This window comes from Symphalangus syndactylus, chromosome 22 (genome assembly GCF_028878055.3).
Source record: "Symphalangus syndactylus isolate Jambi chromosome 22, NHGRI_mSymSyn1-v2.1_pri, whole genome shotgun sequence".
Classification (NCBI taxonomy): Eukaryota; Metazoa; Chordata; class Mammalia; order Primates; family Hylobatidae; genus Symphalangus; species Symphalangus syndactylus.
In genome coordinates, this window is record NC_072444.2 from 73670499 (window position 1) to 73691991 (window position 21493).

Here is a 21493-nt window from a genome sequence, read left to right on the forward strand (position 1 = left end):
GTACTTCACATGCATTTTCTCACTTAATCTTAAAAAAATCCTGGTAGGCAGGTTTTATTATTATTCCTCAGATGATAGGCAGCTGCAATTTAGATTAAATATATGTCCAAACACCTACAGCCAGTGAATGACGAGCTGGGACTCAAAAAAATGTGTGTGAACCCAAAGCCCATGTCTTCCAGGGCTTTTCAAGCCCGAGGGAACATTTCACTCGCCTGTTGAGTAAGGCTGCTCTTCTTCCTATTGGAGTGGCATTTTCAGTTTAATAAGGTAGCTTCAGAAAACAGCAACCCAGTTTCTGGGCTACCACTGATATCTCAGCTTGGTATTTGGGTCTGACGTTTCCAGGAGGGGTCTAGTTGTATACTACTTACTGCCTTATGCCAGGCATTAAAATAGGCTGTCATTTGCAGTAAACAGGAAACAGATACCAACATGGATTGGTGTGTCAAATAATACTGAGGCGGACAAAAGCATACTTTATTCTGGTATGCTTTTAACCATAATAATGTGTAATCATAGAAACATCTCCAACCTCTCTGTCTAAAATGGATCCACAAGGTTCCATTTTATAACCAACATAATAAGCAGAAATGTATTGAAAAGCTTATTCAATGCTAATGTGAGATAGTAAAATTGATATATTCATACATTGTTGATAAAAGTATAATTTGGTCAGTCCTTTTGGAAAGCACCATGGAAATCAGAAACCATAAAAACGTAAGTAGAATTTAGTCCAGTAATTTCACTGACAGTATTTTTCATTGTTAATGAAAATGAAAAAGATTTATTTCATATGGTATTCTCATTTCCTGATTAAAAATATTCAAAGCTTTTATGCAAGGTATTGAAGACTGTGTTATTTTGCATTATAATAAAATAAATTGCCTAAATATCCATTGATAGACTAATAAGATGAAGTTACGTGGAATAATATTGTGCAGCTCTTATAAAAAATGTAAAAACCTAGCCATTGGGAAAGTCTAATTATATGAAGTTAAGTGAATATGAAAATGCTGAGTTGGATTTATGTGGTGCTTTGCATTCCTGCAGATAAGACCAGGAATATCAGGGGGAAATAGTCCATAGATTGGTTTATGGTTTACACCACTTTTTCTGGATTTGCTTTAGAACTTTATTTTTTTATAATTATATAGTTGTTATTTATAAAAAATGAAAATAAAAATGATATGCATTAGGCAACAGTGCACCTCATACTTGATTTCTAGGTCATCTACGATACCAATAGCATGTGCTTTGGCCAGCCTGCCTCTAACATTTGGGGGCCAAGGCAAGGGTACTAATGGAGACCCTATGGCCTGCAGCCCACCCTCTTCTCTTTCAAGCTAGACATACCAGCTCCATGTCCAACTCCCTTTTGCACCCGGCGTGAACTGATGGAACTGTTAGATGCCAGCTGCCATTTGTGTAAATGGGTGAGGAAGAGGTAGTGCCAGCCCTGGCCTTCAGACCTGGAGTAGGAAGTTTCTAGGTCCCCAGTACTCTGAGGGTGGTCTATAGGGGACATAGGTTCAGATGGACATGTTCCTTTGGCCTGCGAACTCTTTGCTTAGTGGAGTAGGGTGTAGCCAGAGGAGGGCCCAGTGGGGTGCTCTGAATCGTCCAGGTCTCAGACTGACACTGACTTTGCTGTATGAGATCAGAGTCGAGAATATTAAGACTCTGTGTTGAGTTTAAAGAGTACCTGTTCTAAAGTTCTCTTTCTACATCAGCAACAAACACAGCTTCCATTAGGTGGTGGTTTGCACTCTGCTACAATTCATGCATAGCAAAGATTCGACCATTATTTCCTGAGGTTCAAAAGTAACAGAAACCATGGCTCTTTATATTCTGATGTGATCTAAGGAATCTGACACAGTCTTTCCAGCTGAAATGCTATCTTCTTTGTTTACATTCATCCTCGTCACCAAAAACTGTGCTTATAAGATGACTGTTCCAATGGAGTTGTGTTTTCTGGAGAGGTTATCTTATTAGATTAAAGCTCAGTCTCCAGGGTCTTCCTGCCTAAAGCTGAGCTCCCCAGATCTGGAGAGGGGAGTGTTCTGTATATATTTTCCATCTGCCTAGAAGTTGCCACTGTCCCTGTTCAGCCAACAAGCTCTCATTCATCCATTCATTTCACTACTATTTATTAAGCACCTACCCTCATGGAGCTAGCAAGTAAAAAAGACAGGACAAATGATGTAGACGTTAGGTGCTGTAGGAAAGTGTTGGGGCCTGAGTGATAAGGAGCTAGCCAGGGTAGTGTGTGTGTGTGTGGTGTGTGGTGGGGTGGTGATGGTGGGGAGGGAAAGCTTCCAGGGAGAGGAAAATGCAAAGGCCCTGAGATGGGAATTGGTGTGTCTGAAGGACAGAAAAAGGGAAGACCTAATAATTGAATGGTGAAGATGGAATCCAGAGGTGCATGTTCAATGAATGAGGCCTTCAGCCCTGCACTTTTCCCAGCCCCTTTCTCTCATGCACGCTTTTCTCTGAGAAGGGAAACCAGCTCGGCCTTTGGCATCTCATGTTAAGTGGATGGTGAGGAGGGGCCTGCCATGAGTGGTGTCTGTGGGGAATGAAGCCGAGAAGCACAGGGAGAAGCAGAGGTCTGTCTTGGTATGATTCTGAACACCAAGGCAAGGGTAAAATGGACACCATTTGGTAGTGGCACTCAGAAAAGGGACTCAGGAACCCCTCCTCTCTCGCATTTTCCCACCAGACAATTCCAGGCCAGCCTGGATGACCACTTGCTAGTCATTCACTCTTCCTTTTTGCTTGTTTAAAGCACGAAGCCAAGATCAAGTCTCTGACAGACTACATGCAGAACATGGAACAGAAAAGGAGGCAGCTAGAAGAGTCCCAGGACTCGCTCAGCGAAGAGCTGGCAAAGCTCCGAGCCCAAGGTAAATATTTGACTAACGTGCAGGTGTCAAACACCTGGCCTGAGTCAGCCTCTGGTTGGCTGGAATCATGATGTTTAGTTTTGTTCAGTTAAAGCATTTCTAGGTCTACTGCAAACAATAGCATAACTAGAAAAAAAGGAGAGATTTCTTTTCTTTCTTTCTTTTTTTTTTTTTTTTAAGACGGAGTCTCACTCTGTTGCCTAGGCTGGAGTGCAGTGGCGCAATCTCAGTTCACTGCAACCTCCACCTCCCGGTTCCAGCGATTCTCCTGCCTCAGCCTCCTGAGTAGCTGGGACTATAGGTGCATGTCACCACACCCAGCTAATTTTTGTATTTTTTTAGTAGAGATGGGGTTTCACCATATTGGTCAGGCTGGTCTCGAACTCCTGACCTCGTTATCTGTACACCTCAGCCTCCCAAAAGTACAAAAGTGAGCCACTGTGCCCAGCCTAAAAGGAGAGATTTCTGAGAGACCGTCCCCACACTGAATCCGCTCATCTTCCCATCTTCCTCACAGTCCACCCAGTTACCCAAATCAGAATCCCCTGCTCCCCACCTCCTGACTCTAGTTGGTCACCAGAGCCTGTCCATTTCGCCTGCCAGAGGCCCCTCTGGTTCACTGTCCAGGTTAACTAAGGACTGTGGCTACATCCATCTACCCATGCCCACCCTCAGTCTGCTCTGGGCCAGCCACTGTGTGGCATCCCAAGGGATGATTCTAAAATTCACATTCTCTCTCTGTCCAAACCAACACTTCTAACCCTTCCATGGCATCCTGTTGCTCTTAATGTAAAGTTTGAACTGCCGTGGCTTCCCCAGCACCCCCTTGAACAAGCTCTTCCCTTTGCCAGCCAGCCTTGTGATCTCCTGAGCTTACGGAAGTGCCTCACACATAGGAAGCACTTCATAAATATGAATGAATAGAAGCAGAAATTCAAGAGAAGGGTCTAGAAATGCACAAAGTAGAACAGGATTAAGAATGTATGTGCCATGCAATGTGAAACTAGAACATATATATTTATGGGTTGCAATGAAAATTGTTATAATTTTCTCAGAAAGCCATTTGAAAATACATATTAATAATTGTAACATTTTTCATACCTTTTGATCATCACATCTCAGATATTCATTGCAGAATTTTAGATCAGCAAAAAAAAGGAAGCCATCTAAATGTCTAATAGTTAACACACTATGGCATGTTATTTAATAGAACTTTTTTTTCACATGAAATACATGAAGGTGTGCAGCAATGTTTATGATGCAATGTTAGGTGAAAATCACAATATATCATTGTATTCTTACTATGGTTATAACTATTAAAAATGAATGGATGTGTCTGGGCATGGTGGCTCACGCCTGTAATCCCAGCACTTTGCGAGGTCGAGGCGGGTGGATCACAAGGTCAGGAGTTCGAGACCAGCCTGGCCAACATGGTGAAACCCTGTCTCTACTAAAAATACAAAAATCAGCGGGGTGTGGTGGCACATGCCTGTAATCCCAGCTACTCGGGAGGCTGAGGAAGGAGAATCACTTGCATCCGGGAGGCGGAGGTTGTAGTGAGCCGATATCGTGCCACTGCACTCCAGCCTGGGCGACAGAACAAGGCTCCATCTTGAAAAAAAAAGTGAATGGATGCTTGTGTTCCTAAAAATTCATATTTAAGATAAAAGTGGTTGTGATAGGGTAGTTGGGATTGGTGATGCTGTTATCAATATTTATATCCTTTATTGTTGTTATACAGTTTGCTCAGTAAATGTATTTTGTGTCGGATGCCAAGGCAAACTTAAAAAGAAAGAACATGCCGGGCGTGGTGGCTCAAGCCTGTAATCCCAGCACTTTGGGAGGCTGAGGCGGGTGGATCACAAGGTCAGGAGATCGAGACCATCCTGGCTAACATGGTGAAACCCCGTCTCTACTAAAAATACAAAAAATTAGCCGGGCGTGATGACGGGCGCCTGTAGTCCCAGCTACGTGGGAGGCTGAGGCAGGAGAATGGCATGAACCCGGGAGGCAGAGCTTGCAGTGAGCCGAGATCGTGCCACTGCACTCCAGCCTGGGCGACAGAGCAAGACTCCGTCTCAAAAAAAAAAAAAGAAAGAACGTACCCACTCTCTGCTCTAACCTTGTAACATGTTCTTTGGGTGGTAACACATGGATGTTAGGAGTAGGTGCACCATCAAAACTGCACATGGAAAATCATGTTTCTCTCTTGCATCCGGTGGTTTCTGCAGTGGGGCCATTGAATTGAAATAAAATAGAGACAAGAAAACCTGAAGTGGAACAGACTAGAGAGAAATAATGAATTGAATGTCACTGTCGTAAAGCACTCTGCCCCCTGGCACCCCAGCTCCCCAGCTGGGGCTGCCCATTGCCCCTGGCATTCAGGGAGCACCATCGACCAAGCATATGCTGAGACAGGAGTGCCACACTGCAGCCCTGCCCCAAACGTGGATCCTTCTGGTTTAATCTCAAAAGTGTTATGCTATCTTTCTATTTCCCATGTTCTCATCCTTAGGGTATGTTTTCCTGCCCCAGATTCTTAAAGAATAAATGCCTGCCCCTGGGAGCTAAATTAGGTCTTCCTAGAACTCCCATCATAGCATGGGTCCACAGGCCACCTAACAGTCACAGAGGGCTTTATCATCTGCAAGGCCTGTTCATGCACATGACCTTGGGCTGCTCACAGAGACCAGGTAGGAAACAAGCCCTCCCAGGTGTGCGGTGACATAAAGCCAGAGTGCAGTCCTAGGAGGGCCGCCCCCACTCAGCATTGTCCCCTACAGTTGTTGTGCTCCCCCGTGGAAGGAATGCTGCAGGAGGGGGCAGCCTTGGCTTTAGCCAGAAGTCCTTGCCTGTTCCTTTATGCTATGGTTGTAACTGCTGATATAAGCTGATGTTTCACTCTGTTGCCATTTTTCTTGCTTTTTGTTTTTTAATTTTTGCTTTTGGGTGTGAGTCCCCCCAGTTAAGTCTTAAATCATCATTTAAAATTCAAAACAGAAAAAATGCACGAAGTCAGCTTCCAGGATAAGGAGAAGGAACATCTGACGCGGTTGCAGGATGCTGAAGAAATGAAGGTGTGTGTGGCTGCCCCTTCCATCAAGCCCAGTGTGCATTTGATGCATTTGGATTGGGAAATGCTTGTTCTAGGAAAATCTGTCACCTTCAGATCTGTGTATGGCAGGGGACAGGGGAGGGGCTGTTGTTGGGCATTCAGAGTTGATCTCAGAGTATAGTCTGGCTTAGAAATGAACAAGTCCAGAAACCCCAAGATGTCTGTAGAAAATGGTTAAGTTGCGTTAATACCTTTGTCTTCCCCATTCCTGATGAAGAGGGAAAGGGTAGCACCCCCGATCACTGCATGGGCTCTTTTGTCGGAGTTAACTTCGAAGGATTTCTTCCTCCAACCTTTACGAAGAACACACCAAATTTGAGTTTCTGTCTCAAACATAGAGATTTTTCTTTCGGTCACATTTTAAACTGTAAAGGAAAATTGACTGGGGAGTAAGACTTTTAGGTGAATAAAATGAGACAGGAGAAGATGTAGGATTTTGATTAGTTGTAGGCAAACTATGAGCCTCATTGAGTCAAAGTCCACAGTTAAAGACGTCCACGGCATGCCCCTGCCCCAGCCAGCAGAATAAAATCATGCATCATGGGAGTCCCTTTCCTGTTTTCAGAGTGCTTTGGCCGAGAGGTCTCCTTTGGACATCATCATAAATCTGTGCAGTGGGCAGGGCAGGGGCTTTTATCTCAGTTTTACATGTGAGGGAGTGCAGCTCACACAGGTTACAGGCTTGTCCGAGGTTACGTGGATCGGGAGAGGTTGGTGCCCTCTGACTGACCTGGCTGGAGAAGCTCAGGCTGGGCTGTAGAAGGTCAAGGGAACACTTTTTATTTAGTTGGTGGACTAATTGGCTTCTAGGGCCCAATTGGTTTTATAACAGATCTTGGGTTTTGTTATCCCAATAAAGCAAGGCCGGGTCCTGGGGGCACAAGAGCCAGAAATGCCCCCAGTTTTGGGATCTGACATCTGAGGGACACGGGGAAGGAGGTAGGTCCAGATCCAGGGCTTGTCACAGAGTGGTCTGAGTGCCAACGAGTAGATGACATGTTTCTCTTGGCCTGGGATGCAGAAGGCACTGGAGCAGCAGATGGAGAGCCACCGGGAAGCTCACCAGAAGCAGCTGTCCAGACTCCGAGACGAAATTGAGGAGAAGCAGAAAATCATTGATGAGATTCGGGAGTGAGTTGGCCCAGGGTTCCAGGGGCGTGGGGGTGGTCATGCCTCGGTCCTCTTGGGGAAGCCCGGAAGGGTGTGGCTCTTAGCCGAGGGCCCTGCTCACCTTGCCCTGTGGGCACTGCCCTGGTGACACAGCAGGCTGGGCGGGCTGCTTCCAAGGTCTGTTCTCCAATCTGGAGCTGAGCCTCCTGGAGCCCTGGTGTGGCAGGTGGCAGGTGGCAGGCGGGCCCAGCTGCCTTTCCTAGTCCCCGAGGGCCAGGGTCACATAGGTGATTCCGCTGGATGGACGCATGCCGCAGTAGATGGGGGGGAGCATCTGTAATGAAAGCACAAAAAAAAAAAAAAAAAAAGAAAAGAAAAGAAAAGAAAAAAGATAAAAAAATTGGCCCTGACTACAGGGTTCTAGTAGGTTAATAAACACTCCAGAGAAAACAGCACCACTGCCTCCCCTTCTCCCCCTACACATATACGCTCACTGGGCAACCCAGCCACCTGGTTCCATGTGCTCACTTCTTAGGGCCTCACACTGTCATGTGTCTGCGCAGGCAGAGGTGCCAGTGACCTGTGGCACTGCCACCAGGATGGCATCATTGCAGTTTCTCTCAGGTGACACCCCCTCATGCTGTGCTCCTGCCTTGTCGCAGCCTCTGACATGCCCTCTGCTCCTTCAGAATAATGTTTTCAAATGATCTGCATAAAAGACCTGGGATTACAAAGAAAACCAATTATATTGAAATGCTGACCTCCCCACCCCCACCCCACCCCACCCCACCCCACCCCGGGTCTACACTGTTCCTTCCCCTACCGCTTTCTGTAGATGAAGAAACAGATTTCTATATGGGAAGCAAGGCGAAATGATTTACTTAAGGCCACATTGCTAAATAGGAATCAGATTGGAGTTAGACTTTAATTCTCCAGACTACTGATCCAAGTCCCTTTTCAATGTGTGTGAGCTGCTCGAAAGGTGCATTTGCATTTTAAAAGAGGAGAATGGTAACCCAAGCAAAAGTCTAAATGATGTGACCCAGGCTCAGTGCCCAGTTCCTGAAGGAAGGCACTTAGCCTCCTCCCTCTTTTTCTCCTCCCTGGCCACCCCCTGCTGTTGCCATGTTGTGCTTTTCCCCTTCAGGGATATCTTACCTTCGTTATTCTGATTAATCACCCTCACAGATTCACCTGGAAGGGAGGGGGAGGTGGGAGGGAAGGAAGATGAGAAAGAGGGCAGGTTGGTGGGTTAGGAGGAGGGGAAGCTTCCTTGGCCTGTGCCTTTCAAATGGCCTCTGGGTTTTCCTTCTGGTAGTGTATAGCTGTTCCTTTACAGGCGCTTAGGCGTGGCTCTAGGAAGGGTTTTATGAGTCCTGGGCTGATGTAAATGTTGACCAAACACCCTCAACCAGATGGCAAGTTTCTGTTTGCAGCAGAGCCCAGGCTGTCTTTTCTTCATAATTTCTCTCTCTGTGCCCACTCCTCGAGGGCAGGAACTGTCCCTGTATCAGTGAGGCATTTGGACTGGGGAGATGTTTTTAGAACATCAGACCAGAAAGGAGGGAAGGTGGAAATGGCCAAATCAGGTTCCCCAAGTGAGTGCATGCCGTCCGAGGGGCCGAGGAAGCAAGAGTTCTCCTGACATGGGCTCTCTGTTTTAAAATATCAGCCCTTCTCCCATCTCATTATTTCTCCCCTGAAGCTCTTGCACAAGCAAACTATAAATACATCCTCAAAGCCTTATGTTTCATGACTCTTAGATGCACCCCAGAAATTAGTTTTCACTTGGGCGGGGAGGAAGCTGTGAGGCTGTTCTCTGATCCCTCCAAATCCTGCAGAATTACTGCCTTTATTGTACAGAACTAATAGGGTTGGAACAGAACCACGGTTTTAGCTGGATGACTCAGAATTTCAGACTGATGTGGAATATATTGCTTTTTCCTCTCAATTTCAGTTTGAATCAGAAACTGCAACTAGAACAGGAGAAGCTCAGTTCTGATTATAACAAGCTGAAAATAGAGGGCCAAGAGAGAGAAATGAAGCTGGAAAAGCTCTTGTGAGTGCACTCTAAGTATTTCCTCTATTTTCTCTCATCCCCATGATATTCTGGTTAGATTGGGCTAATTTAAAAACAGACAATGGCTATTTGTGTGCTTGTTGGTGGGTTTTGTTGATTTATCTGTGGCTGCAAATAGTATTTGCTGAAATCTCTGAGTCCCCTATGGTGGTCTGTGGTTCCTTTTTGTTTTTCAGATTGCTCAACGATAAAAGGGAACAAGCCAGAGAAGACCTCAAAGGGCTGGAGGAGACAGTGGTATGTCAAGATATTTCCCGATTTATGTTCGTCTCCAAGACCGGATTCGTTTGTGATTTGTTGGATTGTTTATTTCAAAATTTTATCCATGCACACCTTTCTGTGTAATGTTTTAGAGAAGACATTCTATGGAAAAGTAGGATTTGTAGAATTTAGTCCTCAACTTTTCACAGAGTCAGTCAACCAATCCATCTGTCCTTAGAGCAGTAACCTGGAGCCCCTGAGTGAGGATTAAGCTGAATTGCAGCTTAGCAATTTTACAGCCCTGCACTTTGTGACATACTTCCACTCAACATTCAACAGATATCTATTGAGCATCTCCTAACGGCTGGCATTCTTCAAGGTGCTTGAATATATCCATAAACAACAGAGATAAGATCCCTGACCTCGTGAAGCTTACCTTTAGCTGCGAGAGATGATAAACAGTAAGGAAGCCAATCTTGCACTCTATCAGATTGCTATAGAATATGCATAGGTTGATGACTGGGGGAGGCTCCACGAGGATGTGACCTTTGAGCAGGGACTCGAAGAAGGAGAAGAAGTGAGCATAGAGATGTGTTGGGGAGAGCATTGCAGGCAGAGGCAACAGCTCATGCCAAGGCCCTGAGATAAGCCCGGGACTGTCCTGTTGGGGGCCAGCAGGGAGGTTTGTGTGGCTGCCGCTGAGGGAAGGACAGGGATATAAGGTGAGCACAGAGAGGTAAAGGCTGCAGTGATTCAGGCCAGGTAGAACCTTGAGACCTGCAGGGCTTTGGGTGGAGGAGTGACGGGCCCAACCTACCTTTGGAAGGGCTCGTTATTTGAAACCCTGGTTGGTTTTCTCCGTCCTGTGTCTGGGTTTGTTGGCATCATCTCCTCTGGTCAGCTTCCATTTCAGCTGCTCTGTGGGATAGCTGCCTGGCTCCGTGCCCCACAGCCTGTGCTTTAAGACAGACCATTCTAACATAGCCTCTCCATTTGGTGAAAACGCATTCAGGCATTTCACATGATTCAACGACAGAGAGAAACCGTTGGTTAGATACAGTCATCCATTTTGGCTCCGTTCATGGGTCATGTGGATCTGTGTGGGACGGATCCATCTTCAAGGACCTGGTAACCCCACATTGGTGGGAACTGGTTGCTTGGGTCTGGCCCTGAGATTGTGCTCTGGCCCATGGACTAGTAATATTTGTTGCACCTCAAAGCCATGGAGAGGAAATGAGGGCACCAGCCATTGGGGACAGAAGATGCCTGTGTCCAAAGGGAGCTGGGCCCTTGGAGCATGGAGGAGGAGCCTGTGAAGGGGGCTGCTGCTGGGGAACCTGAAATGAAGCCCCGCAATTGCTTCATCTACATCTGTTTTACCAGCGAAGTGGTAATCCTAATTATAGATAATTATAGAAATTCAGAAAAATATTGAACATTAAAATTTCACTATATTTCTACCAGCCAGAGATCAGTGATATCAATGAAATATTTTGGGCTGTTTTCTTCCTTTATACCCGTGAGCTCTCAGGCACCCTATCCCCACTGTCCCTAGCCATCCATGCCCTCTTTCAGTCTCACTCACACCTACAACTCAAGCACGCGAGCACATCACCACACACTGACACCGGGGCTCACAAGTCCCTTGCCCACACATGCAGTCAGCTCCTCACTCTCCTGTTCTCATGCTTCTGCTCAGCCGCACTCACTCCTGCATGCTCCTCCATACACAAGTACTTACAACACACTCTTGTTCACACACACGACATGCACACTTGCATCCACACACACAACTTGCATGCACACTAATGATCGTCCACGCTTTCTCACTCGCACATTCACATAATCACTCTCGTGCAGTTGCTCACCCTCACTCGCCTTGCTTGCCTTCACTCACACCCACACCCATGTTCACATTCCCTTGTACACTCTTACACAGATGCTGTCTTAGGACACTCCCCCTCACACGCACGCAGGCGCATTCACACCCGTCACTCTCATACACTCATTCACTGTCACAACCACCTCCGTTCACATGCACACTCATTTCCATGCTCATGGATTCACATGCTTTCTCCTCTCATACACTCAGGAGTGTGATATTTAAAGAATGTTTCATCAGCTCTTTTGCCTTTTTTGAAGTTCGAGTGGTCTTTTGCGTCTTTTGAATGACGTATTTTCCACACTAGCTCCTCCCGTCTCCCTGCTCGTCTGCTCTCCCTCCCACGCTGGGCGCGGTTCCACGCGCACCCTCCCAGGCTGCTCCCCACTCGCACCCTCGCCCAGCCCATGCACGCGGACAGACACACTGGCTCCGTGGCACCCACATTCTCTCCCTCACTCTCACCACCCACACGCATCAGATGCACACTTTTAAAATCCAAGAGTGGAGCCCTGCAGTGTATGCCGTTTTAGACTCGGATGTTTTCACTCAGCCTTGGAATCCTCCCCGAGCTGTAAATGTTCTTCAGAAATAGACGCGCTGTCCTTGGCTGACTGTTCTGCCGCCCTCCTCAGCGCAGGGCCTGTTCTGCCTCCTGGAGTGTTTGGGTGGGATGGGTGGAGCATGGAGCCTGCTGGCCAGGGGGTGAATGCCCGGGAAGCCCGCTGCAGGGGACAGTGGTGGAAAAGGCCAACTGGCCGTTGGGGCATCCCTGGCCCCGGGCGGGCAGCTGACTGGCTGGAACAGGACACTGTCTGGGCTTTGGGGCGGGAGCCCTCCTCTGGGTGCGTTGATGAGACTTGTATTCCCTCCTTGCTGGTCCCACCCTTGCTGTCCACTGTGACAGGAAGCTGAGCCTTGAGCTTTGGCATGGAGGGTCGCAACCTGTGATGTGAAGAGGGACATGTGTGGGGAGGTGGAGGGATGATAATGAATGTGATGGAGGAAAAAGCATTGCCACAGGAGGCCGAATGATAGTTGCCTAAGCACAGTGTGCATAAATAAAAGGGACAAGTGATTTTAAATGATTTATACTACCCTTCCCAAACTATTTATTGTTGAATCTCCCTAAAAACAAACAAAATGAGAGAAAGTTGTCAAACTCAGGACTCTATATTTAGTATTTACACCCCAGGAGATGCCTGGCCCTTGGACAAAGCACTGTTCTCATTCCGTCTTCTGTTCTCATTCCCCTTTGGTGTGGTGGTGTTTTTATGAAAAATGTAAACTGTGGTTACAGTTCAATCAGTAAGGAAACCACTGACGGGAAAGAGAGACAGCGCATGCAGGGTGGGCGCAGGTGTTATGGAGCAGGGTATCCGGGCTGAGCTCCCTCCCGCAAGGCCTGGGACAACGTGTCTGTAACATAGTGAGTGCTGCACCCCTGCCCCTGGGCTGGAAGGCGGCACAGCCTCAAACAGGTCCTGTGTGCATATTATTCATAATCACAGATCCATTTGGTTTCCTGCAGAAAGTAATTTACCTCATCCGAGGACACAATTGACTTCAGGTGCTTCTTATTTCAACACAGACTTGGACCCAGTAATAAGACTTTAAATTAACAGAGAACCATTATTCCAAGAAACTTAGTGTTTCCGTAGCTTTATAGTCTGTTTCTTCCTTTTAGATGTGAGCGTGTGTGAGTTGCATCCCTCGAAAATCTGTGTTAAAGCAGGTCAATTTAGACAAATACAGTTTGCATGCAGAGTTTAGCTCTCTCCTCTTCCTCTATGGGAAAATATTTTGCAAGGAACTGATCATATTTCCTATAGTAAATACATGGAGACTTGAACAGACAGAAATATTTGATCTTCTGATCTTGTTAACAAAGATTACCAGATTTGGCTCAGGCTCTTGTCTCAGTAATCTAATTCCTAAGGTTTCATTTGTAGAAAATAATCCAAAATGACGGGAAAAAATGCCCCCAAGATTACAGTGAAAGTTTTAACAACAACAATAAAAGGAAGCAATACAATCCTAATGAAAAAATGGCTTTTATGATATGAAATATGCATCAATAAATTCATACTAGTCATCTTTATTGGGCACTTAATATGTGCCAGAAAATGTTCTAAGAACATTATAAGGTTCATCTCATTTAATCTTGACAGCAATGATGAGGCAACCACTGTTTTTATTCTCATGTTACCAATAAGAAAACTGAGGCACAGAAAGGTTAGATAACTTGCCCGGGGCCACCCAGGAGGAAAGTCCATGAAATGCCTCATCTGTAAGCTCAGTGACGTAAAACAAGCAAGCGTGTGGACTTGCGCCCGAAGCAGGTGTGGAGACATGAAAAATGTGAGTCAGTTACTGTGAGATATTGTGGCTAACTTTTCATTTAAGCTTGTTGCTATTACACTGTAACATTTATGTAATAAAAAAAGAAAAAAGGAATTCATCCTGATACAACGTAGCCCAGTAGGAATTTTTGTGAGGAAACCTTTGAATTTCTGTGGGTGAGGGAATGTGTGGTTCCACTGTGAGCAGGTGGGCAGGCTTTGTTCCAGTTTACAGTTTGTGGTCTGAGTTCTCAGGCTCTGCACCTCAAGGTGCTCCAGTAATGACACTAGGTCCAGGGGTCGGTATGGTCAGGGTGGGGGTGTCACAGGGAAGGGGGTGCACCAGCGGCGTCTGTGGCAGGCTTGGGAAGTGTCTGGGGGAATGATCTGGTGCCAAATGTGCCATAAATTCAGTGAATTGCTACACTTAAGTGGCCTTTAAAAATCTCTTCCAGTCTAGAGAATTGCAGACACTGCACAACCTTCGGAAACTCTTTGTCCAGGATCTGACCACCCGAGTTAAAAAAGTGAGTTCTCTTTGTCTGAATGGGACTGAGAAGAAAATCAAAGATGGCAGGGAAGAATCATTTTCAGTTGAAATATCACTTGCTTAAGTCAGGGCTGGTTATGCTTAAAAATTAATTACTTCACACCAGAGAATGTTATTAAAAGAATGTGCTGGAGGCAAAAAATACTTGGTAACATTTTCCCATCTGATTTTTCCTTCTTAGTAAAAGGAAGTCAGAATGCTTTCTCTGGCCTTCATTTCAAAGGAACGCATATTTTTCTGGCCCCCACTGTGTGAGGGCGACTGCTCTTGACACAGAAACATTTAGAGCAGCCATTTCCGAAAGCATTGCCCAGAAGCCTGGAGAAGTCGGACCGAGAGAGCCTCTTATTTGTTTGTTAAAAGGCCATTAGGGGCTAGGTCAGAGTTTATGAAGCACGTCAACATCCGGTATTTTATTTGCTTTTCCCAGCAACCATGTAAGTGGTGCTTAGTGTTCCTGTTTTTGCAGATGTGGAGACAGGCTCAGATGTTAAATAACTTACCCAATATTGCACTGGTAGGAAGAGCCAGAGATAGGTCTGGAACCCAGGCCTGCTGGGTCTCTGGATCTGAGCTTCTTCCATCCTCATGCTACAGCAGCAGTCTGCAGACACTCTGTAATGGTGACTCCCCCAAACAGGTTGCAGAGGTTTAAGAAAGGAGTAAGAGGTGAAGGCAGCAAGAGGGCTACTCTTTCAAAGTGTTTAAAAGTGATGGATGTAACACAATAGGCCATGTGTAGAGGGATAGTAGGATTGAAGGAAGGTCTGTTTAAGAAAAGTGTGTGCATGTGTGTGTAAATGTGTGTGCATATTTGAGTGTGTGTATGTGTGTGTGTGAATGTGTCAGTGTGAAGGAGCCAAGGGAAAGAGGTCAAATGTCTTACAAAGATAGAGTTGGGTCTGAGAGGGAGAGGGCTAATAGTGTAGATGGATGTATTAGATAGGGTTGGTAAGGAGAAGGGACACAAATTCCTCGAAAGGAGGAGTGGAGAAGTCAAGTTGGAAGGATCGGCAGGGAAATACATGCGGGTGGAAAGAAGTCACATTTGATGACTTGGGTCTTCTTGGTTTATGTGGAGGCTCAGTCCTTGGTGGGGAAGTAGGGAAGAGAATGGGAAGCCTAAGGAGACTAGACATGGTTCAGGCCACCAAGGTGGGGGACGTGCTATGGAAGAGAAGAAGGATTGCTGAACAGTGGTGTTGGTGTTGAGTCGGAAGCATGGGCTTGGTGTGGCCCCTGACAGCATGGTTTAAGCAAGTTTAGAATCCTGGAAATGAAAATAAAGAAGGCAGAAAATGATGGGCAATTTCAAGGCCTGCATGGCAATGGCTAGGCAATTAGGTAGTAAGCACAGTCCAAAATACAAATGACCACGGGGGCCTGGACCTGGCAGGAGAGTGAAGCCAGAGCAAAGGTGATGGCCAGGGAGACTAGACAGGGGAGGGCACCTGGCCAGAGGTTATGACATGGACTGAAAAGGTTCAGTCCGAGGAAGGAGGTGGAAGCTATGACCGTACATGGGAGCCTCTGGTCCTAGGGAGGGTTAGGAGCTTGAGATCAGACTTCCAGATTTCATGATAGAAAACTCTCTAGGAAAGCCCTGCTTTTAGACCAGTGTTTTTCTGCTGGTGGTTCTCTGGCCATCAGCCTCAGCATCACCTAGGAAACTGTTTAGATATGGAAATTCTCATACCCCACCCCAGGTCCACTGAATCAGAGACTAGGGATGGGACATGGCAATCTAAGTCTCAACAAACCCTCCCCTGGGGAGCCCAGTGCTAAGGCTCAAATTTGGGGGGCTCAGTTTTAGACTGAAGAGCTGCAGGTTTGAGATGCTCATGTAGCCATTACCTTTCAGAAAAAGGATGATGACCTCTTCGACAATCAGACAGCGCAAACCTGCTTCTCCACCTTGGAACACCGGGATGTGTTTGCACCTGTACTTTCCAATTTATCTGTGCCACTCGGTTTGCCAGGAGTGCAGTGTTTTGCCAATTTCAAGATCTGATAAATTTCGAGAATCTACCCAGCATCCGGATGCTATGATTAATTTGAGCCTGATTCATTAATGAATTTTATAGATTTGGAAGCTGAAGGGACAAGCAGAGGCCATTAAGACTTCCCAGTGGGACCATAGACACTTGGTTACAAGTTTGGTGACTTGTTGTCCCATCACGATGGCTGAAATCAAATTTAGGTCCTGGGTTTATGTTTTTGCAGTTGTTGTTTCTTAATAAGTTTTGGAATGCTTTCTTTTGAAAAGAAGTCTCTATTTACTACATGAAAGGGAGATGTATATTTTACTGAAGATAACTCATCTGCAACTTTCAAAAGCAGATTTGAAGGAGTTTTTTTTTTTTAGCTCTCTAAAAAATAGCTCCTCCTTAAATCGCTTTTCATACTAATAAGGGAAATTAATTGGGGGATATGTTGAGTCTAAACTTTAAGAACCTCTCTCTATTTTCACTTTCAGAATACCCTTTGGTGGGAATGGGGATTTTTTTTTTTTTCCATCCACATTATCCTGGGGCGGAGGGTGGGTGGGTGACAGCCTGTCCTGCTGACCCCTTGGTGTCAATGCAGAGTGTGGAGTTGGACAGCGATGATGGAGGGGGCAGTGCTGCCCAGAAGCAGAAAATTTCCTTCTTGGAGAATAACCTGGAGCAGCTCACCAAAGTTCACAAGCAGGTAGGAGAGTGCTGCCCGCTGCGCTCTGATTCCCCCCTCTCTCCTGGAAAGAAGCCCCACCAGGTTTGGCCACAGTGTGTGGAGAAGGCACTGAGATTGAAGGTAAAAGAACTGTACACTATCAGAGGACCTGAGGGCTGGAAAGGTCCTTACAAATCCTTTAGTTCTCAGTGACTTCCCATATATATAAAGGACTTTCTTTTATCAAAGCCACATATAACACATAGGGTTTGAGCTCTCTGGGGTTGGAGAGGGAAGTGTTCAGAGGCCTGTCTTTTCATCCTGCCTCCACCCCGACTTTGGACACCAACTAGCCTCTGTGTCTCCCATGACACCTCTGAGGTACCTCTGTGGACCTGAAAGTGGACACCACTGAGCTGGTTCAAGTCCTTTATTTTTACAGATGGGGAAACAGACTGGTGCCTTGCTTCATTGCACCGTGGGAGGACCGGGACTGGAATCAGCACCCTCTCTGCTCAACTGCCCATTCCTAGCGATCTCAGATGCGCTCTCGGATGCCTGCGATGTGCTGGCATTTGTCTAGAGTGACAGAGAGTGATAACTGTGTCCAAACTCACCAGTGATTTCAGCAGGTCATTGGTCTTGGATACTTTCTTTTTAAATGTTGGTGTGTGCATGGCTGTTTTCCCTCTTTAGGAATTGGGATGTGATGGAAACGGCCCAAGTTTTTAGACCACATGGCCGGGGAGATGTCATTTCTCTTTGACTTGTTAAGTCTTCTTCAATATTACTGATGATGGCATTTTTTCCCCAGAGGGAGGATGATAAATTCTAGATAGTTGAAGCCACTCAAACAAATTGTCGATGAGAAACACGAAAGCAGAAACTGTCAGGGAGCTTGAAATAGGGCTCTGAGATGCATTTTTAAATTTATTTTTATTTTTATTAAAAAAAAATTTTTTTTTTGAGGTGGAGGCTTGCCCTGTCGCCCAGGCTGGAGTGTAGTGGCACGATCTCTGCTCAGTGCAACCTCTGCCTCCGGGGTTCAAGAGATTCTCCTGCCTCAGCCTCCCGAGTAGCTGGGATTACAGGTGTGCGCCACCACTCCTGGCTAATTTTTTTTTGTATTTTTAGTAGCAACAAGGTTTCACCATGTTGGTCAGGCTGGTCTTGAACCACTGACCTCGTGATCCGCCCACCTCGACCTCCCAAAGTGCTGGAATTACAGGCATGAGCCACTGCACCCAGCTGAGATGCATTATCTTATTCATGGATTGAATGAGCATGTATTAAAAATGTACTCTCTGCCAGGCACTACAGCTGGTGCTAGGAGAACAAAGCAGGAGACCCAGCAGTAGCTCACTTTGGTGTGGTACTTTCTGATTTTCAAAACTCCCTCCATCCATCTGGATCCCCTATTCTGTAGTACACTTGTATTATAGATGAGAAACTTGAGACTTGTGGTGGTCAAATGACTTATGCCAAGTCAGATGGCCAGGACATAAAGAGCTGGCCGTTGAGCCCACTCCTACCTAGGGCTGGCCTGTTGCTTCTTCAGTCAGCAAAAAGGCGCAGTCTCCTCCTCTTCCTTAGCTTCTGGATGTGTTGCGAAGCTGGGTCCAAACCCCATGCCAGTGTGAACAGCAGGTTCTGCATGGAAGGAAGCCCTCTGAGAGCTCAGGAACACGCGCGTTTCTCACTGAGTCCTTTCGAACCGACTTTAAGTGCTTCAGCTTTCTCATGCTAATTTACTATTCTCATACGTGGTCGATTTTCTCACACCATCCCCCTTTCCGCTACACACACCCAAACAGAAGAGGAGGTAAATCCTGCCTCAAATGGAAAGTTTCTTGTGGTGGGAAATAGCTTTTAATTGTATCCCCGCCCCACCGTTCCTTGCACCCCGTGAATCACGTGTTCAGCAACCCGGACCCCACAGTCTGAGTTTTCCTTTCCTTTCTGTGGTTGTACGGAGTGCCAAGGGCGACCTAGCGGGGGCCACCTGTTCAGTAGCAGGGGCTGCTTCTGGCTACTCTGGTTTGTGCAATGCTGCCTGCCTGGTAGTAACTCCCTTCCTTTATCCTCCTGCCCCAGCTGGTCCGGGACAACGCAGATCTGCGCTGTGAACTGCCCAAGCTGGAGAAGCGGCTGCGTGCCACGGCGGAGCGCGTCAAGGCGCTGGAGAGCGCGCTGAAGGAGGCCAAGGAGAACGCCATGCGGGACCGTAAGCGCTACCAGCAGGAGGTGGATCGCATCAAGGAGGCCGTGCGGGCCAAGAACATGGCCAGAAGGGCCCATTCAGCCCAGATCGGTACGTTCGTGCACCGTGGCGCCCGGGGTTTGAGAAGCTACTGCGGCCTCCCAGCTAAGATCTGCTGAAAGGTGAAGACAGCGCTGGCCCACTCTGGAACATCTGAAAGGCTGGGTTGGAGCCCGCGGGTTGGAGCCCGCAGGACGCAGCCCTCACCGCACCCTGTGCTCACCCTTGGGGAATGGGAATGTCAGGCGCCCCCGTTATCCTACTCTGAGATATTCCAGCATACATCGTGGTCTCAAAGCTTCTGAGCTGGGCAGAGAGAAGCCAGCCAAGGCTGTAGGCCTAGGTCTTGGGCTGTAAATGGGTACACTCTTAGAAATACTGGAATAGGAGGATATTTCTCTGCAAGGTGTGAAGGGCCCTGTGTTCTGCACGCGGTGGGACCATGAAGGAGCCCATATGTAGCCAGAGCCCAGGGGACGCCTCCAAGTGCAGGTTTGAAAATACTCCTGAAAGAGCCAGGCTGGCATCCATGACAGGGTGTGGCTACAGGCGGGCACAGAACCTGGGGAGGTCTGGAGTCTCAGCCTCTTCAAGACCTGTATGGATTTGGGCATTTTGCCCATGTAGGAAATGAGGGTGTAGCCAGAGTCCTAGTTCCTGGGGTAGCCATAGGGATAAAAACAATTTAGGGATATTCTCTAAACAGCTTCCTCTCCTTTTTTTTTTTTTTAAATTGAAACATCTCCAATAACATGTAATTAATTTATTTCCCATCAGATATTGCTGTGTAGACGTATTGTAAACCAGCAGTTTCACGTTTCTAGTTTTAAATCATACCTTAGAATAGTGGTTCATTACATGTGTAGGATTTCATACCCTTTGAGAATCTATTAAAAGCTATGGACCCTCTCCCCAGAAAACAGCATCACAGGCAGAATTCGGCATCCAATTTCAGGGGCTACACAGATATCCTTGAAAGTCATGGGGAACCTACGATCCATTTCAGATAAAACTGAAAATCTTTTTTTCTAACTTTTCTTGGCCCAAATTAGAAATGAGCTAATTGATGTTTAAGTTCTTTCTGTCCCCTAAATATTTGGATGCCTTGGATTTGCTAAGTATATTGATAGTTTTCCCATTTTCAGAGAGATCTGGTGGTTGATAAGAATTGTACTGCTGATAAGAATTGTGACTTTTAGTTGTCACAGGTGACCTGTAAGATATCAGGGTTGCTGTTAAGCCTTTTCTAAATGTCTGTTCTGTCTTCTTTCTGTTGGTTGGTTACAGCCAAGCCCATCCGCCCCGGACACTACCCGGCCTCATCTCCAACGGCCGTCCATGCCATTCGAGGGGGAGGAGGCAGCTCTTCAAACTCCACTCACTACCAGAAATAAATACAAAGTGAGTCCCATGTCAAGGGTGGTTTCTCTATCTAGAGGCAGAGGCTTCTTGCCTTTCCAAAGCCTCTGCCTGGCAGTGGACCTTCAGTAGAGAGGAGTTCGGCTTTACTCCAGCACACGCCCTGGGGGTTCCAGGGAAACAGAGACCCAGACCTGTCCTCACTCAGTCTAGAGCCCTGGGGTCTTCTAGCTGAGGCTGCCTGGGGCCCATGGGACCTGGAGCCAGGCCCGGCCTAATCCCCTCCAGGGGTAGGGGTGCTGAGTGATTCAGCTGAGCTTTGTTTTGCCTGTGGCACTCCCCTCTTTAGTTGGCATCCCAAAGGGCATTACCTGTTTGTCAACTGCTTTTACCCAGAGCAGACAGAAGCTGGGGGTCGCTTTAAGTCTCAGGAACAGAATATAAAGAAAGAGCCAGATAACAAAGTGATGTTTTTATGTTTACTATCTGAACTCAACAAATGGGGATTTTAAGAAGATATCTAGGTGGGTCCAGGATGCTTTTTTCTTTGAGATGGTGGTCTGCAAGCTTCTCTACCCACAACCCACATGCCCGACATTTCTCTCCCAGCAAAAAGAAAGGAACAAGTGATATTCTTTACAACAGAGAAGAAGCAGAGGGTGAAAACTGTCGTCCTTTGTGATGGAAATGGAGAAAAGAGGTTACTAGTTGGGCGGGCAGACAGATGACTAGGTGACCAGAAAACTTTGTTTAGAAAAACTCTGAACATGCAGATGGGAAGAGGTGGCTCTGAACATTGTCCTTGGACTCTAAGCCCTTGCTAGGGTAGCTGGCTCCCGAGGCAGGCAAGCATGCAAGGTGTGAAGCCTGGACCCCTCCTCATCCAGTCCTTTCGGCATCAAGGCAAGAAAGCGAGCAGGAGGGGCTGGAGCCATCACTCAGGGTCCCGGCATGGCCCAGGCTTAGGCTGCAACTTCCAAGGGAAATGCTTTGGTAGCTGCCCCCACACAACTTGTACCTGTGCTGCCCCAGGCAG

At 46.8% G+C, this 21493-nt stretch overlaps 1 protein-coding gene across 2 annotated transcripts in view; it reads left to right on the forward strand.

The window, feature by feature from the left end:
* The window catches only part of KIF5C (kinesin family member 5C), a 155429-nt gene that overhangs the window by 118172 nt on the left and 15764 nt on the right, over positions 1–21493 (forward strand). For both annotated transcript variants that reach the window (XM_063631013.1, XM_055262657.2), the window contains exons 17-25: positions 2789–2906; positions 5907–5983; positions 7043–7152; positions 9089–9190; positions 9388–9448; positions 14092–14163; positions 16773–16877; positions 18933–19149; positions 20386–20499. In XM_063631013.1, the coding sequence (XP_063487083.1) occupies positions 2789–2906; positions 5907–5983; positions 7043–7152; positions 9089–9190; positions 9388–9448; positions 14092–14163; positions 16773–16877; positions 18933–19149; positions 20386–20492 (969 nt within the window). In that variant the 3' untranslated portion in view covers positions 20493–20499. The remainder of the gene's footprint in view (positions 1–2788; positions 2907–5906; positions 5984–7042; positions 7153–9088; positions 9191–9387; positions 9449–14091; positions 14164–16772; positions 16878–18932; positions 19150–20385; positions 20500–21493) is intronic.